This window comes from Microtus oregoni, unplaced genomic scaffold, assembly GCF_018167655.1.
Source record: "Microtus oregoni isolate MIOR12 unplaced genomic scaffold, Mior012 000150F_ref0000365, whole genome shotgun sequence".
In the NCBI taxonomy this organism is placed as follows: domain Eukaryota; kingdom Metazoa; phylum Chordata; class Mammalia; order Rodentia; family Cricetidae; genus Microtus; species Microtus oregoni.
Genome location: NW_024544800.1, coordinates 416,060 through 436,295, shown reverse-complemented (window position 1 = coordinate 436,295; position 20,236 = coordinate 416,060). Strand labels below are relative to the sequence as shown.

The 20,236-nt window shown below is 37.6% G+C and overlaps 1 protein-coding gene across 1 annotated transcript in view; it reads left to right on the top strand.

The window, feature by feature from the left end:
• Positions 1-20,236, top strand: part of LOC121444962 (testis-expressed protein 11-like) — a 301,690-nt gene that overhangs the window by 227,867 nt on the left and 53,587 nt on the right. Inside the window, exon 24 of the mRNA XM_041646923.1 lies at positions 13,623-13,695. Coding sequence (XP_041502857.1) covers positions 13,623-13,695 — 73 coding nt within the window. The remainder of the gene's footprint in view (positions 1-13,622; positions 13,696-20,236) is intronic.

The following is a 20,236-nucleotide window of genomic DNA, read 5'->3' as shown; positions in this document are numbered from 1 at the left end:
GGACATAGTAAGGTCTGGGGCCTGTTACATTTCTTTGTGTTCCTTTTTTGAGTTCAGCTCAAAAAACATTTGAGAGGCTGGAGAGATCGCTCAGTGGTTAAGGGCACTGGCTGCTTTCCCAGTGGATCCAGGTTAGATTCCCAGCACCTTCATGGTTGCTCACAACCATCTGTAACACCAGTTCCAAGGGGATCAAAGTTCCTCTTCTATTTTCTATGGGCATCAAGCATGCACAAGTTACACAAACAAAACATTTATACACATGGAATTAAAAGAAAAAATTTGCACATCAATTTCTTACTAGATACTAGACATACAGAGATGTCCTTGTTCATGAGGGTAAATGAGCCCCTGTAAGAAATCTTTTCCATTAAAAAAGAATAGAAAAGAAAATAATCTGACTTCCCCAGTGAAAAACTAGGCAAGAATTTAACTTCTTAAAAAATAAAGGTGAATGTAATTTTATTCTCTATAAGCACTTTTGCTTTACTGAAAATAGCAGTACCATGTGATGGTTAATGTTGCCAACTTAACAGGACCTAGAATTACCAAAGAGACAAGCCTCTGGGCAGATCTGTGAGGGACTGCCTAGATTAGTTAACTAAGGTGGGAGAACCAGCCCTAAATGTGAGTAATACCATACCATAAACTGGGATCCCAGACTTGCATTAAAAAGAGAAAAGTAGCTGAGAACCAGCATCCAGCACTATCTGCTTTCCCTCTAATGTACAGTGTAACCAGCTGCCTCCTGCCCCTGCTGCCATGCCTTCTTCAACATGATGGACTGTTTCCTCATAAACTGTAAGCCAGAATAAACTCTTTGTTCCGTAAGTTGCTTCTTTATTACAGAACTGACAAAAGAAACTAATATAACATGTTCTCCTCATGATACTTGGAACTTTTTAAAAGTTACTCCTTTTTAGTTCAGTCTGGGTACGTTAAACTATCTATCCCAATGAATACAGACAGATTAAGTTGACATGCAGGAAATTTTGCCAACAAGTTTATGGTACCAACAGCAATGAAGGAATGTTCCCCTTACTCCACATCCTTTCCTGCATGAACTGTCACTATGTTTTTGATCTTAGCCATTATGAGAGGTGTAAGATGAAATCTCAAAGTAGTTTTTATTTGCATTTTCCTGATGACTCAGAATGTTGAACATTTCTTTAAGTACTTTTCAGCCATTTGAGTTTTCTATTTTGAGAATTCTCCTTGTAGATGTATATCCCATTTTTTTAAAGTGAATAATTTTCTTAATACCTAGTTTCTGAGTTTATTTATATATTTTGATATTTTCCCTTTATCAGATATGGAGTTGGTAAACATCTTTTCCCATTCTGTACATTACTGCTTTGTCTATATGAGTGTTCTTTACCTTACAGAAGCTTTTAAGTTTTGTGAGGTCCGTTAATTAATTGTTTATCTTAGTTCCTGTACTTTCAGTGTTCTGTTCAGAAAGTTGTCTCGTGTGCCAATGCATTGAAGATTATTCCAAACTTTCTTTTCTATAAGGCTTAATGTATCTGGTTTTATATTGAAGTCTTTGATCCATTTTGGGTTGAGTTTTGTGGGGGGTGGTAAGTATAGATTTATTTGGATCCTTCTATATGCAACCATCCAGTTTGATCAGCATCTTCAACGCTGTCTTTTTTCCAAAGTAATAATATTTCTGGCTTCTTTACATAAACAGGTGTCTATAGGTGTATGGATATGTCTGGATCTTTCATTTGATTTCTGTTTTGTGTCAATATCATGTTTTTTTTGTTACTATAACTCTGTAGTAAAATTTGAGGATAGGGATTAATACCTCAAGCAGTTCTTTAATCATACATGATTGTTTTAGGTATTCTGAAATTTTTTGTGTTTCTATATGTAGCTGAAAATTGTCCTTTCAAGGACTTTAGAGTATTGTGTTGGGATTTTGATGGGAATCGCATTGAATCTTTAGATTGCTTTTGGTAGGATGGCCATTTTTACTGTTATGAACTTGGGAGATCTTTCCATCTAAATTTTAATAGACTTGGTGAGGTATAATTCATATATCCTGTATGTAATTCACCCATTTGTTTTGATTTTGGACATTGTTGAGAATTAATCTCAGGGCCTGTGCATTCTAGGCACATATGCTGCCACCAAGCTTTATCTCCATCCCAAACCATCCATTTATGTGTACATTTTAATACTTTTTAGTATATTTTGAGCTGTACAACTATCAACAAAATCTAACTTTAGAATCTTTTTATCATTCTAAAAAGAATTTTTTTACCCATTAGCTGGTACTCCTCATTATTGTCACCAGCTCTAAGCAACCAGTAATCTACTTTCTGTCCATATTGTTTGCCTATTGCGAGCTTTTTATGTAAATCTAATAATATGACTTGTGCTGTGGAATAATCCTATGCACTGTGAATATGTATGTATTATTCTCTTTGGTTAATAAAAAGATGACAGGCTGATAGCTCAGGCTTGTTATTAGCTAACACTTAGACTTAAATTAACTCATATTTCTTATCTATGCTTCGCCATGTAGCTCATGGCTTGCTACTTCATTTTCTTTACATCCTGCTTCCTCAGCAGCTGGCTGACATCTCCCTCACTCTACCCCCCAAAAGAAACAAACTTTAAACTCACCAAGATAGGATAGACAATGGAATATTTTCTCTGAATTTGTCAACGGTAAATGGACTGGACATTGTTAATATAATTCTTATCTGTATATTTTGTACATAGTTATTCTATTTATTGTATATAGTTTTACTATCTTAATTAAAACCTTTGCTTTTTATTTAGAAAAAATGGGGAAATATGTGATATTTTGATTGTGTTCTGACAAATAAAGCTTGCTTGGCAAGGAAAGAGATATCTTGATAGATGGAGCCATTATGGAGATAGGGAGAAACCTGGTACTTAGAGAAACTCCCAGGAATCCACAAGGATGACCCCAGCTAAAACTCCAAGCAATAGTGGAGAAGATGTCTGAACTGGCCTTCCTCTATAATCAGATTGATGACCACCCTAACTGTCATCATAGAACATCATCCAGTAATTGATGGAACCATAGGCAGAGATCCACAGCCAAGCACTGGGCCGGTCTCCTGGAGTCCAGCCGTAGAGAGGAAGAAGGGATAATATGAGCAAAGGGGTCAAGATCATGATGGGGAAATCCACAGAAATAGCTGACCCAAGCTAGTAGGAACTCACTGACTCAGAGGACCCAGATTTATTTCCAACACCTACATGATGGCTCACAACTGTCTGTAACTCCAGATCCAGGGAATCTGACTCCCTGTTTTTGACCACATGGATATCAAGCATCTAAGCATATACATGCATGCATGCAAACAAACATTCATACACATAAAATAAAACATTTTTTAAAAAATTATGAAGTCTTAGCCAGGCTGTGGTGGCGCACGCCTTTAATCCCAGCACTTGGGAGGCAGAGGCAGGCGGATCTCTGTGAGTTCGAGACCAGCCTGGTCTACAAGAGCTAGTTCCAGAACAGGCTCCAAAACCACAGAGAAACCCTGTCTCGAAAAACGAAAAAAAAAATTATGAAGTCTTAATAAACATACAAATATTTGTGTGAATGTTTTCATTTTGAGCATATATATTGACATTAGATTGATGGCATGTTTGATTATATTTGTTAGGTATATATTTTATGGGTATTAAATATTATATACCTTTGATGATGTTTATCCTAGTTTTATTGTTTATAGAGATGTTAAAATATCTAACTCATAGTCTTTTTCCATCTTTTTATTTTCAGTTTTTTGGGAGAGGTTTTCTCTGTGTAACATCTCTGGTTGTCCTGGAACTCACTTTGTAGACCAGGCTGGCCTAAAACTCACAGAAATCCACCTGCCTCTGCCTCCCAAGTGCACCACCATGCCCAGCTCTCATCCTTTTATTTTCATCCTGTGTCTCTAGATATGGTGCTTATCTCCTATAGGCAGAATATAAATTATATTTTAAACTAGTGTGGCAACTTCTGTCTCTTATTTCATAGTTTTAACACATTGACAATTGATATTATCTTATAGTCAAATCTTCTACCATTTTATTTTGTCTCACATGTATTTTCCTTATTTTTTATTTATGTATATGTGCACAAAGCGCAAAAGAAGGCATCAGATCTCCTGGAACTGTAGTTCCAGGGGGTAGTGAGCTACCTGATGTGAGTTCTGGGAATGCAACCTGGGTCTTCTGCAAGAACATGGAATGCTTTTAACCACTCATGTGTCTTTATTCTCATTGTTTACTTTCTTTTGCATTGAGTACACAGGGGGGTGGTTGTTGTTAATGATTGCTCTAGGAATAAAAAAAATGTAGATTTTAATTTATCTGACTCTACTTTGTATTACAAATTCAATTTTAGTATGATGCAGAAATGTTATTCATGTTAATTCTGGTTCTCTCTCCCTTTTTATTTTATTGCACATATTACTTTTATATGTATTTCAAGCATAGCAGATATATCTTATAATACTACTTTATATAATTGTATGCTTTTTGAAGAAATTAAGGAAGTTTATATTATAGTTTTTTTTATTTTTCTTGTTTACCATTTCAATTTTTTCACCTCTTCCTGTGGCCTTGAATTACCATATGGCCTCATTTCCTTCTCTGAAGACAGCTTTGCTCCCACCTGCCTCTTCTGTGCTATTATTGTTAAGTGTATTACATTTCTATGTATAAGAAGTCCAGTAATAGAACAGTATACACATGCGCGCGCACGTGTGTGTGTGTGTATGTGTGTACAGCTTAAATGAATAATATAACGGCTTTATTTGCTAGTTTTGGTACTAGAGACTGAACCCAAGACCTGTACATGCTAAGCACACATTCTACTTCTAAGGTGTCCCTCCAGCTCAATAATCACTTTTAAAAACATTTTTGTTTACTGGTTGCTGCTTCTGTCAACTCACACCAAATGTTGCTTTTCTCACAAATTTGAATTTCAACTGTATTTTTTAAATAAATAAACTGATTTATTTATTTTGCATCCCTGCTGCAGTTTCCCCACCTTCTTTTCCTCCCAATCCTCCCCCACATCCCTTCTCTCTTCCCACCCCCATCCATTCCTCCTTCTGGTTAGGAAGGGGCAAGTCTCCCATGAGCATCAGCAAAGCATGGCATATCAAGTTGCAGTAAGTCTAAGCACCTCTTTATGTATTAAGCCTAGGCAAGGCAACCTAGGATAATAGGGTCCCAAAAGCCAGCAAGAGTCAGAGACAGCCCCTGCTCCTACTGTCAGGAGTCCCACAAAAGAACCAATCTACACAGCTGTAACATATAGCAGAGAGCCTAGGTCAGTCTCATGTAGGCCCCCTGATTGTCGGTTTAGTCTCTGTGAGCTCCTATGAGTTCAAGTTAGTTGATTCTTATGAGTTTTCCTGTGATGTCCTTGACCCCTCTTAATCTTACAATCTTTCTGCAGGATTCTCAGAACTCCATCCAGTTTTTGACTGTGGGTCTGCATCTGTTTCCATCAGTTGCTGGATGAAGCCTCTTTGCTGACTATTGGGCTAGGCACCAATCTGGTCACAGGAGATGGCCAGTTCAGGCTACTTATCTGCTATTGCTGTTGCTAAGATGGGGTCTTTCTTGTAGATTCCTGGGAGATCCCCTTGTGCCAGGTTTTTACCTGACCCTAAAATGCCTTTTCCTTCCAGTAGTCTCTTTCAGTACTCTCCCTTCCTACCCTCACCTGATCATTCATGTTCCCATCCCCACCCACCCTCAGTCCACGTACAAAATTTCTTTTATTTCCCCTTCCCAGGGAGATCTAGATGCCCCCCATGAACCTTCATTGTTACCTAACCTCTCTGGGTCTGTGGATTGTAATATGGTTATCCTTTATTTTACAGCTAATAGCCATGTTTGTTTTTCTCAGTGTGGGTTACCTCACTCAGGATAGTTTTTCCTAGTTCTATTCATTTGCCTTCAAATTTTCTGTTGTCATTGTTTTTAACAGCTGAATGTACCATTGTGTGAATGTACCACATTTTCTTTATCCATTCCTCAGTTGAGGGACATCTAGGTTGTTTTCAGGTTCTGGCTATTGAAAATAAAGTTGCTATGAACGTAATTGAGCAAATGCCTTTGTGGTATGACTGAGCATCCTTTGGCTATATGCCTAAGATTGGTATAGCTGGGTCTTTTAATAGATTGATTCCCAGTTTTCTGAGAAACCACCACACTGATTTCCAAAGTGGCTGTACAAGTTTGCACTTCCACCAGCAGTGAAGGAGTATTCTTTTTTTTTAATTGGTTCTGATATATTTTATTTTATTTTTAATTTATTTATTTTTTATTGAAAATTTCCACCCCCTCTCTTCCTCCCACTTTCCTCCACTCCCCCACCCCTCCCTCTCCAGTCCAAGGAGCAGTCAGGGTTCCCTACCCTATGGGGAGTCCAAGGTCCTCCCCCCTCCACCCAGGTCCAGGAAGGTGAGCATCCAAACAGACTAGGCTCCCACAAAGCCCGTCCATGCGGTAGACTCAAAACCTAGCACCATTGTCCTTGGCTTCTCTGTCAGCCCCCACCATCAGCCACATTCAGAGAGTCCGGTTTGATCACATGCTCCATCAGTTCCAGTCCAACTGGCCTTGGTGAGCTCCTATTAGATCAGTCCCACCGTCTCAGTGGGTGGGTGCACCCCTCGCGGTCCTGTCTTCCTTGCTCAAGTTCTCCCTCCTTCTGCTCTTCATATGGACCTTGGGAGCTCAGTCCAGTGCTCCAATGTGGGTTTCTGTCTCTATCCCCATCCGTCGCCGGATGAAGGTTCTGTGGTGATATGCAAGATATTCATCAGTGTGACCAGTTCAGGCACCCTCTCCTCTGCTGCCCAAGGAACAAGCTGGGGACATCTCCTTGGACACCTGGGAACCCCTCCAGAATCAAGTCTCTTGCCAACCTTAAAATGGCTCCCTTAATTAAGATATCTACTTCCCTGCTCCCTCATCTACCCCTCCTCCTTCCCAACCATCCCATTCTCTTAAGCTCTCCTCATCCTCCCCTTCTCCCTTCTCTCTCCCCATCTCCCCTTATCCCCACGCCACCCCCACCTCCGTGCTCCCAACCCCTGTCCCACAATCTTGTCCACTTCTAATATCCAGGAGGACAACTATTTGTTATTCTTTGGATTTACCTTCTTATTTACCTTCTCTAGAATCACGAATTATAGGCTCAATGTCTTTTATTTATGGCTAGAATCCATTTATGAGTGAGTACATACCATATTCATCTTTTTGGGTCTGGGTTTCCTCACTTAGGATAGTGTTTTTTTGTTGTTGTTGTTGTTTTTTGTGCTTGTTCATTTATTTTTCACGCCCTTACTTAAACAATTCAGTTTTAAAACTCAATTCTTTTGCTACATGTACAATGTTGCCTTATTCTTACAGTGTAAACCTTTGAGTTCCTCTCTGCTTTCAAACTGCCAGTGCATGCTTCCACATGCATCACATGCCATGTAGAGCTTCCTGTAGTTTAGTGATAGACACCTAACTTGAATGTTGTGCCTCCTCGATGATGAATCTCATTCTCTATGGCACATACACATAGGAAACAGCTACTTAATACCTGCACCAAAGGGCAATATTTAGTCTCCTCCTATTTGTCTTTTTTTTCCATTTTTTTATTGAAAAAAGGAGAAAAAAAAACAAGTTTCCACCTCCTCCCAGCCTCCCATTTCCCTCCCCCTCCTCCCACCCTTCTCCCCCTCCCCCCACTCCTCCCCCTCTCCCTCTCCAGTCCAAAGAGCAGTCAGGGTTCCCTGCCCTGTGGTAAGTCCTAGGTCCTCCCAGTGTTTTCTGTTTCCATCCATTTGCATGCAAAATTCAAGATGTCATTGTTTTTTTACCGCTGAGTAGAACTCTAAAGTGTATATGTGCCACACCTTCTTTATCCATTCTTCCATTGAGGGGCACCTAGGTTGTTTCCAGGTTCTGGCTATTACAAATAGGGCTGCTATGAACATAGTTGAACAAATGCTTTTGTAGTATGATTGGGCATCTCTTGGGTCTATTACCAAGAGTGGAATTGCTGGGTCCTGAGGTAGGAGGAGTATTCTTGTTCCACATGTTCTCAAACATGACTTGTCACTTGTGCTTTCAATCTTAGCCATTCTGACTGGCATAAGATGGAATTTCAGTCATTTTGATTTACGTTTCCCTGATGGCTAAGTGTCTCCTTAAGTGTTTCTCAGCCATTTGAGATTCTTCTGTTAAGAATTCTCTGTTTAGATCTGTACTCCATTTTTAATTGGATTATTTGGTTTGTTGATATCTAGTTTCTTGAGTTCTTTATATATTTTGGAAATCAGCATTCTGTTAGATGTGGGGTTGGTAGAGATCTTTTCCCATTCTGTAGACTGCTGTTTTGTTCTATTAATGGTATGCTTTGCCTTACAGAATCTTTTCAGTTTCATGAGATCCAATCCCATTTATTAGTTGTCAATATTAGTATCTGTGCTACTGGTGTTCTATTCAGAAAATGTTTCCTTTACCAATGTGTTTGAGATTGTTTTCCATTGACTCTTCTATCAGGTTCAGTATATATGGATATATGTTGAGGTCTTTGATTCACTTGGCCTTGAGTTTTTGCGGGGTGATAGATATAGATTGATTAGCATTCTTCTACATGCTGACATCTAGTTAGGACAGCACCATTTGTTGAAGATGCTTTCAACATTTTCAGCATTGAAAATTATTGACATCTTTGTTGAAAATCATAGGTATGTAGATTTATTCCTGGGTCTTTGATTTGATTCAGTTGATCAACCTGTTTATTTTTATGCCAATACTATGTGGTTTTTATTGCTATAGTTCTGTAGTAAAGCTTGAGATAAGAGATGGTGATACCTCCAGAATCACTAAATCCAAATTCTTTTATTTTACAGAATTGTTTAGCTATCCTGGCTTTTTTGTTTTTCCAAATGAAGTTGAATATTGTTCTTTCAAGATCTCTAAAGAATTGTTCAACTGTATTTTTGATTCTAGAATTTCTATTTGATTACTTTTATAATTTATATGACTTTATTGAGCTATATTTGATGCAGATTCTTAGCATACCTTCCTTCTTTAAATGTGGTTTCCTTTAGTTATCTAAGTATATTTAAAATAGCTGCTTTGAAATATGTGTCTAGTTTAACATCTGGACCTTTACAAAGTTATTTCTATTTTTTATGTGTTTGAATGTCTGCCTGCATGTGCGCTACATACTTGCCTGGTGCTCTTGGAGGCCAGAAATGGGAACTAGAATACAGGCAATTGTGAGCTGCTTTATGCATTCTGGAAATCAAATTTAGGTCCTCTGCAAGAGCAGCAAATGTTATTAACTAATTTCTATCTCCAACCCCTGTTAGTTCACTTTTTGTAATTGTTTAGTGAATTGACTAGACTAGTCCATTGAGCTCTATTTGCCCCCATAGTACAGTGGCTCAATTTTTACTCCACAGAGGGTAATCGTTGCTTGTGAAAACATCGTGACCCATCTTCCTGAAAGGAGATGGCAGTGGTTTTATATCATGGCAGTGTTTTCATATCATACCTTTTCCCTAATCGTCCTCTGTTATTTATTTTTTAAGTTCTATTTTTATATTAGTTTTCTGTTGCTTTTCTGACAAAAGCAACTTAAGGGAGAATGGTTTACTTTGGCTTACAGTTCCAGGGCAATATGGTTCATCCTGGCAAGGAAGACATGGTAGAAGGCAGGAAAAGCATGCTGGCAGTATCAGAAGGCTTGTTGGTCACATTGTATCCACGCTTAGGAAACAGCGAATGAATAGAAAATTGAGCCTGGCTATAATGTATTAAGGTCCACACCTAGTGACTACCTTCCTTCAACAAATCTCCAACCTGTTAAAGGTTCCACACCTTTCCCAAACAGTGCTACCAAATAGGGTCTAAGTATTCAAACATTTGGCCCTATGGGAAGCATTTCCTATTCAAACCACATTATGCTCCTGGTCTCCATTTTTTCGTGGCCATGTTTTAATGGCATTCAATCCAACTTCAGAAGTTTCTGTAATCTTTAACAGCCCCAACATTGTTCAAAAGTCCAAAATCTAAAGTATTTTCTGATAATGGAGGCAATATCTTAGCTGTGACCTTCTGTAAAAAAGAAATTATGTAATTCCAACATACAGTGGCACAGAAGATACATTTCAATTCCAAAATGGAGTAGCACGCAAAGATTGTATGAATACCAAGCAACACCAAAAGCCAGCACAGCAACATCGAATCCTGCAGCTCTATATCTGGCATCTGTAAGTCAGAACGGAATCATCTCAGTTCCAATGGGCTTAGTTTAGTTAGCCCTGACCCTCCAGCTCTGCTGCCTTTCTCTTGGTTCGGCTCTACTCCATATATGCAACATTCATCAGTGGGCATTTATGGTCCTGGTTCCTTCCTGCAGTGGCCTTTCAAGACCTCTTTAAAGGGACTCGGACTCTGGAGCATGTTGCTTGTCCGCAGCAGCTCTCTAGAACTGTGGTGCAAAACTTCATGACCCTCTCAGTTTTGTAACTTTCATGCCTGCAAAACCACTACCACATGAATGACAGTGCCAGATTTTCCTTTGATCTTAGGGTGAAGCTTGGTCCCCTTGAATCACAATTGCATCAGCTTTTGTTTGCTAACCCTGGAGAAACACTTCTCTAGACATTTGCTTTCCAGAACAGGAAACCCTTTTGGCATTGTGAGTTTATCTTTTCTCCTTTAAAATAATTCTCATTTTCATACATTAGATCTTTTGATGAGCGGAGTCTTAACCTCAAGGCACCTACATTATTGTCTCTGTGCAGAAAAGGAGATTTCTTTTTAATGAAATTAAACTCTTTAACAATTATAGATGCTTTATCATCTACATTTTCTTTGTTCACAACTTTAAATGTTTTCATACAACTTTCCTCACCAAACTTCACATTTTAAATTTTCTTTTTATTCCACTTTATCTTTCCTAAAATGAGAGCAGTGAGTAGCAACTATGACATATCCTGTACCAAACAAGTTAGGCTATAACTTAAATTCAACTTCACTTAAGTTCTTGGGACAAGGGCAAAATGCAGCCTGATTATTTATGTAAATAAAAACTAAATGGCTTCTAGCCCAAAAAGAGCCCCATCACCCTCCAAAACCTCTTAAGCTTGTCTTCTATAGTTCACATTATTCTATGCTTTCTGTTCTTCCAAATTCCTATTAGAATTGTCCTTTAAGATCTGCATTTAAGGGCTTTTCTAGCTCAAAGTTTCAAACTCTTACACATTTCTGGTGTAAAATACTCCCAAAGGCCTACGATTCACACGGTCAAGTTTATCACAATAGCAGTCCCACTTCCCAGTACCAATTTCTCTGTTAGTTATGTTTCTTTTGCTGTGATAAAATGCCCTGACTTAAGGAATTTTACTTAAAGGATAAGGACTTTATTCAGGCTTACAGTTTCAGACAGACACAGTCTACTATGGCAAGCAGATGTGGCAGAGTTAATCACACCCGGCAGGAATAAGACCACCACCACAATTTTGAACCAAATTTGAAGTATCTTTAATTAAATACTGGCCAGAGGAGGATCACCTCTAGTCAGGTCCATTCCTGGATTCCCAGAAAAATGGGCATTAGTCAAACTTTGCAGAGGCTTTAAAAGGACATCAAATTTCCCACCAAGTCTAATAAGGGGCAAGCAGATATCTTGGCATGCCCCCTGCCTGTATACAGCCATCAAGACTCCCATCTCATACCCAATCAGGGACAAGAATATATCCTGACTTATTTCCTGTCCATGTACCTCCCACCCACATGTGATCAAGCATATCTAGTGAAATTGGGCCAAACAAAGTTGTCTAGGGGAGTGAAAACATGAACAATAGCCTCCAACATTTAACATTGCTTCTCACTGCAGCAGGCAAGAAGGCAGAGTGGCAGGAGCAAGAGAATAAGCTTGTCACATTACAACCACAGTCAGGAAGCAGACAGTAAACAGGAAGTGGGGCTGGGCTATAAAACATTAAGGTCTGTTCCCAGTGATCCATTTCTTCCAGTGAGACTCCTCCTGATAAATATTCCACAACTTTTCCAAATACCATCACCAGCTGGGGACCAAGTGTTCAAACAAGTGAACCTATGGGGAACATTTCACATTCAAACCACAGTTTTATTTTTTGATAATTTTATGTATATATAATGTGATCATATTCACCAGCTACCACCCACTTTTCTTTCCCTTCCAACTCCTGATGACTCCCTTCTCCTCACCTAGTCTCCTTTCTACCTTCATGTAGTTTTTAGTACAGGCACTGTGCAGCTTGATCTCCTTTTTAAGCTTCTAAATGGCCTTCTGTTAATGTCCATACTACTTGCTAGTTGATTGTGTCCTCTCTCGCTCTTTCACTCTCTAGTGCTCTTGGATATAAATTTCTCTACAGTGTGATCCACTTAAAATAATGCCCCTTTGAATGGAAAAGGACATTTATAATTGCCTATTTACCCAGTTTGTCTGTAAACCTCAAATTGGTCTGTTTTGTGTTATCAGTCCCCTCTTGTGTTCACTAGCAAAATCTTCAAGAGTTTTTACAGTGACCTTGGACTTGAATTTCTCTAGGCTCTGTTCTAATTAAAATCCTTCTCCTTAGGGAAAACTTCAGAGCTCATAACATGCCTTTTACTAAGATGGAATAGAGCCACTGTTTTAGGTCTGAGGGATAAGGATAGTAGTGCTTGGTTTATATCAGATATTCAGCTCTATGAGTAGAAGACTGTGCAATACTTACGGTCCTTGGTACTTTTGCTTTGTGTCTCTCGGCATAGAAACTCTCCTCTAAGCTCATTGAGATGAGAACAGTTGAGACCAAGTATTCAAGCTTGCCTTGCTTTTGCCCTGTAATAGTTCTATAACATAAATCCAGTCTGAGTAGAAGACTTGTGCTTGTTTGTAATAGATCTTAGTGGAGGCTAAGTCCAGCAGTCTTGGACCTCCTAGGAATCCCAGCCTGGAAGCTTGGCCGTGTCTGATTAAAGCAGTTCTTCTATCACACTGCCATGAGGGTTAATATAAACATGTCATGTCTCATATGTCATAGGCTCTCACTGCTCACTGATACCTAGCAGGGTTCTGAGAGCAAATAAATACATATCCTCTGGGCAATTTTCTGTGACTTTGTGTGATTGCATTTTGTTCGATTTTATTGAGATGAGAGAGAACAAAGTTTTGGGACATAAAACTAGTGCGCCACACATGCTAAGCCAGCTCTGGACTACTGGACTGTACCCCTAGCCTGACATGATTATGTTTTATAATTTTCACCAGTTATTTTTTGAAGAGCTTATTTATGGAGCTCCTCATACAACTACCCAGGGGAAAGATTTTCTTATATTCTATATTATTAAAGAAATTGGTAATGATCAAGATTTTCTGTTAATCTTCATTTTCTTAGTACAATAAGGAAAAGAACATTTGAAAGTTAGTATTGCTATACTTATTGCAAAGTGTTTGGTTAAAAATAATTTTCTATTATCTTACTAATAACTATTTTAATGAATATAATTTGAAATTATATTAATTTGCATGAAGTTGTTTTCATTTAGATTAATTATCTGTTATTTTTATGTATATATAGACAAGGTTACTGAGAATGTCACTTGAGCACACCCAGAAATGCAAAATTGTCTGGAATCGCCTGAAACAAACAGGTACAGTGGGGCTTGGGCTTGGTAACACATTTACAAAGGGAGTTTATGCTGAGGATGTAGTTCAGTAGTACAGTGCTTGCCTACTGTGCATGAGACCCTGGGTTTAATCCCAGCACCGCAAAAAGAAGAGAGTTTATGATCTAAATAATAAAGTCACTAGAAAATTTGGCTACCAGAAGTTTGGACCATACTCCATAACCAGTAAAATTATTCTTTTAGAATTTTTCTATGCTGTATGTTAGAATTTTTACTCCTTAGTACAGTGCTTGTAGTGAGAATAATACTTTCTAAGGAATGATAATATTAAACTTAAAAGCAGGTCGCTATTGTCTAACATAATGTGTTGCTCTTAGGTCATTGGATTTCACACTATCTTATTTGCCAGTAGACTTCAAATCAAATATTACATACTGCTAAAGTTTGTTATCAAAACTCTAAACATTTTGAAGTTATAAAATAGGTTCTTTCTGTTTTCCTTAGTAGATATTGGCTTTTAGATTTTTTTTATAGTGTGTCCATCTGTTCATGTATTTGAATTGTTTTGAGTCAATGGGTATTGTCAGATTCTGAAGAGATAATCATGTTTATCTTTTAAACTACCAGTATACTGAATCATAATAATAAATTTCCTAAAATTAAATCATCATTGCTTTTCTGGAATAAAGTTTATTTGGTCATGGTTTATTTTACTATGTGGATGAATTATGTTTCATAGGATTTAGAAATAATTGACCTTTTGAGTTTTTTGAGCATATGTGATATCTTTGACAGATTTTAATAAAAAGAGGTGAGCACAAAAATTAACTTAAAATACATGAGATTTGTTTTTCAATCTGTGACAGCCATTTAATTAAATAAAACAGCAAAAGTCAAGATTTAAGAAGACATAAATAACATATCTACTATAGAAGATTTCATAAAATCCTAATGATGTCTGAAAACATGTGTTACATCTTAAGAACAGAAAACATACCTTGTTCTATGTGTGCTTATTTCAATATTTACAGAATTAATGACAAAAAGATCTGAATATATTATAAGATATGTAAGTAAAATAAAAATTATCTGATAAAACAAAAATCAGGAGTTAATAAACAAATCAGAAAAAACACAGCCTGAGTATCTTTTAAAACAAAATGAAAGAGTATCCTGAAAATACCTCATACTAGGATGATGAGAGTGGTAAGGAAGAATTTATGAAGTGGACGAAGATGAAAATATTGACAGGAAAGAGAATAGAGGTGAAGGGAGCAGTGAAAAAGAAAATTTAGATGCCACACAGATGTTGATGATAAAGAGGAGAAAAAGAAAGTAGGAAGATGAAAAAAGGAAGCAAGAAACAGATATTGGAGGACATGATTAAGATCATAATACCTGAAAGATCAAAAACTGGTCAGTGCCAGTGGAATTTCTCAAGGATTGTTTTCAAAATAGGACAGGACATTTACCCAGCCAAAGAGCCAAAGAATAAGTCCGGTAGCATTCCATCTACCTTCGAGTCTTGTGAGTAATCTATCATTTAGCTTGGGGTCTTCACCCCAAGAAAATTGAGAGTATTGTTAGGTTTTGATAGAAGATTTTTTAAAGACTCTTGTTGTAGGATGAGTAGCTGTGATTTCTGAGTTGAGTTGCCATAAATACCAGTTATGTTGAGGGGAGAGAAAATACCTCATAATAGAATCAAATAGGTAGGTAGGTAGGTAGGTAGGTAGGTAGGTAGGTAGGTAGGTAGGTAGATAGATAGATAGATAGATAGATAGATAGATAGATAGATAGATAGATAGATAGATCTAATTATCTATAGTCCAAGTGTATATGTGAATATATATATACATATATACATACATACACACACACCTAAATACACATGTGGATTGCACATGCTCAGTGTAAAGTGTACCTAACATGTGATGCTCTGTGTTTGTTCCCTTGTACTACATATAGATGTATATAAAATCATGCATCATTCATAGCTTAACAATGTAGCAGTTAAAAATGGATTGAGTATACAACAGTGATGCCTGTAAACTTGTTGCCTAGTGACATCATAGCTCTCATGTATAAGTATACTCTATGATGTTTGCATAATGGTGCATTTCTCCCCATCATTAAGTGATCTATGGCTCTTTGATGTATGTCTATGTATTTATATGTGTATATATGCTTACATATACAGTTACTAAGGAACTTCAAATGAATACCACACTGAAATACTACTAGACAAATATATAAGTGACCAAATCCAAAACAAAGCATAACATATCAAGTTGAGGTGGAACTAAGCTCCTCCCCTCATATTAAAGCTTGGTAAGGCAGTCCAGCCCGAGAAATAGGTTCCCCAAAACCTGCCAAAGAATCAGGAACAGGCCTCATTCCCACTGCTAAGAGTGCCCAAGTAGGCCAAGCTATACAATTGTCACACATATGTAGTGGGCCTAGGTCGGTCCCATGCAGACTCCTTAGCTGTTTGTCCAGTGTCTGTGAGCTCCTATGAGCCTAGATTAGTTGTCTCTGAGGGTTCCCTTGTGATGACCCTGACACCCAATCCCTACCTCCATCCCTCCACTCCCTCCCGCACCTCACCCTCAGGCTCCTATAATCCTCACTCTCTTCAACAAGTTTCCCAGAGCTTGGCCCATTACTTGGCTGTGGATCTCTGCATTTGTTTCCACCAGTTGCTGGATAAAACCTCTCTGATGACAATTAAGGTAATCACCAATCTGATTAGAGATGACAGTTCAGGCACCCTTTCCACTCACTATTGCTAGGAGTCTTAGCTGGGGTCATCCTTGTAGGTTCTTGGGAGTTTCCCTTGCGCCAGGTTTCTACCTGACCCGGAAATGCCCCTCATCAAGACATCTTTCATTACTCTCCCCCTCTATCCCTACCCCAACCCCATTGTTCATGTTCCCATCCCCAGTTTACCCAGGGGATGTCTTCTATTTCCCCTTCCCAGGGAAACCCATGTGTCCCTCTTTGGGCCCTCCTTGTTACCTAGCCTCTTCGGGGTTGTGGACTATAGTCTGGTTACCCTTTGCTTTACATCTAGTATCCACTTATGAGTGAGTAGATACCATGTTTGTCTTTCTGGGTCTGAGTTACCTCACTCAAGATGATTTTTTTCTAGTTCTATCCATTTGCCTGCAAATTTCCTGATGTCATTGTTTTTAACAGCTAAGAGATACTTTATTGTGTAAATGTACCACATTTTCTTTATTCATTCGTCTATATGCTTCTAAATTCAGAAGTGATTTCTGGGAAGCCTGACTTGATCCACTGGTGAGATCTGAAAGTTGTCTACGTGCTGTTGGCTCAGAAGCTCTAAGAATCTCCTCTGACATGTCAGTACCTACTGCTGCTTTTTTTGTGGAGCATTTAGAATCTTGTGCTCTGTTCAAAATATAATGTCTGACCAATAATATATAGCAGATTCCTCAGACATCAGAGGTTCTGAAAAATTGGTAAATTAGCCAAGCGTGATGGCACACCTTTAATCCCAGAACTCAGTCAAAGCCAGTGTGGTCTACACAGTAAGTTCTAGGTTAGCCAAGGATGCATAGTGAGACCATTTCTCCAAAAAGAGGATAAATTATATAGATTTAGCATCTGCAGTTTAATTTAGGGTCACCAATAATATTAGAATGTAGGAAACTAAAATCATTTTTTCTTCTATTGTAATTATTCAGTCATATTAAATGTATAAACCACTGGGTTACACTGTGAAATTTTTATACGTGCATATACCTTACTTAGATCTTATCCAAGAAAAGACTAAATTCTTATTTGTTTTGAGTGTGTATGTGTACACATGTGCATGTACGTGTACCCAAGCACATGCACTTGTCACAGCATAGCTGTGGAGGTCAGAAGATGATTGCGTGTAGTTGGTTTTCTCTCTACACTTTTACGTGGGTTCCAGGGCTTGAACTCCGGTCATCAGGTTTGTATGGCAAATGCCTTTACTCACTAAGCCATCTCTTTAGCCCCAACAAGATCCTTTGTTGGAATACAATGCATAACTGTTTCAGAAAAGCTTTGATTGCAGCAACATATAGAACATAAGTTTAATACTTGTGCCATTTTCGTGTATAAGTTGTACAATCCAGCATCATTGCATCTGGATGTGGTGGTTCCCACTTGAAATCCCAGCACTTAGGGGGCTGAAGCAGAAGGCTAGTGTGAGCCACATAATGAGTTCCAGTCTAGACAGGCTTATATGTCAACTTTCTCTAAAGAAAGAAGGACTGGGGAGATGGCTCAGTGGTTAAGAGCACTTGCTGTTCTTGCAGACCAGTTTGGTTCTTAGTACTCAAGTCAGGAGGTTTGCAACTGCCTGTAACTGTAGCTCCTGGCCACTGCAAGCATCAATACAAGTGTCCTACGTATATGTACATAAATAAAATTATTTTTAAAAGTCAATATATTAATTACAGTCAGTCATGGTTTTATATACCATTTTGTATTATGAGATTATTTTTCACCAGTAGAAAAGTTGTGTACCACATTAAGCAGTAACCACCAATTCTCTGAGCCTGATGTCCCTAGAAAGCTGTCATTTTTTTCTGTCTCTAGAATTTTCACATTGTAGATTGTTTGTTTATATATTATCACATATGTCCTTTGTGAGTTATTTCTCTTAACATAATTTTAAAGTTCATGTTATAGTATTTATTAATACTTCATTCCTTTTTTACTACTCCAATGTGAATATATCACTTTTGCCTATCCTTTCATCAGTAGATAGGCACTTGTTTTTTTCTATTTTTTTTAGCTGTTATTACTGATAGTATGGTCATTGGTACATAGGCTTTCTTATTTGAGATATATACCTAGAAGTAAGATTGAAGGGTCACCTGATATTTCTATATCTAAAGATTTGAAGAACTACCACAGCAGCTGTACCATTTTATATTCCTACCAATAATGCATTGCAGTTTCAATTCTTTAAAATATTCTGCTTATTTAGAAAATTATAGCCATTCTGGTAGGTATGAAGTGGTATGTCATAGTTTGGTTTGCATTTTCTAATGGCTAAGGATGCTGAACATCTTTCCATATACTTATAGATCATTTTGTATTATCCTTGTAGAGGAACACTTACCTGTTTAAGTCAAATATACGATTTGCAATGTTTTGTCCTATTTTGCCTTTTTGTTCTTTTCATAATGTCCTTTACTACATGGAAATTTTTTTTTGTAACCAAAATTAAATTTATTAGTTTCGTGACAAAAATTAAAAGACTGGAAATATAGAAGCATTATTCAAAGTTCTATCCATTCTGAACATACAGATTTACATTATTCTGTTGACAACAAGGCAGTCATATGGCACAATATTAATGGGTACAGAATGCAGAAAGAAAATAAATAAGAGCAATGAGTTTGATTTTCAAAGATACTTCTGGATATAACACAATCACTAACACCGTGTTCTTGGTAACAGAGTTTAATTTTACACCTAAAGGTACCCACTGACAAAGTATCTGTGCAATATATTGATGAAGATCATTTTTCTTTTATTCTTAAAACATGTACTCTGAAAAGTACAGTATATGAAAGATTTCTACTTTTTTTAAGTGCAACTTTTCTTCTTTCCTTTCATTGCTTTTGCTTTGGGTGTTACATTTAATAATACATTGCCAAGTCTAAGAAATAAATATTTGGGGCTGGAGAGATGGCTCAGTGGTTAAGAGCACTGGCTGCTCTTCCAAAGGACCCGAGTTCAATTCGCAGCAACCACATGGTGGCTCACAGCCATCTGTAATGAGATCTGGTGCCCTCTTCTGGCCTGCACGCATATATGGAGGCAGAATGTTGTATACATAATAAATAAATAAAATCTTTAAAAAAAATAAATATTTGCCCCTTTTGGGTTGGAGAGATAGCTCAGCAGCTAAAAGTGTGTACTGCTCTTTCAGAGGACCAGGGTTAAATACCCAACACCCATATTAGGTAGCTCTCAGCTGCTTTTAATTCCAGTTACAGGGAATCTGACACACTCCTCTGACCTCTGCAGGCACCTGCACTCATATGCCCATAACCCATACAGATATATATATATATATATATATATATACATGTAATTAAAAATAAAACATAAAATCTAGTAAAAAGAAAAAGATTTGCCACTTTTTAATAATAATTTTTATAATATTAGCTTTTTAATTATGGCATTAATGCATTTTAGTTATGTTGTGCTTAGTGGTATAGTAGGCATATGATTTCATTCTTTTATCTATGGAAATCCAATTGCCTTAGCATCATTTGCTAAAGGTATTATTCTTCTCCCGTGTAATGGTCTTGATATCTATTTGCTGAAATCAGCTAGCCATACATGCTGAGTGAGCTTATTTCTTGACTCTTAATTCTATCCTACCACTGTAGTATATAACCTTATAGTATTACCACACTGTTTTGATTACTGTATGGGTGTGACATTTTTGAAATAATAAAGTATTAATGCTATTACTTTGTTGTTTTGTTATTTTTTTCTTTCTAGATTTCTTTTGGCATGTTGGGGAGGGCTTTTAAAATTCCATGTT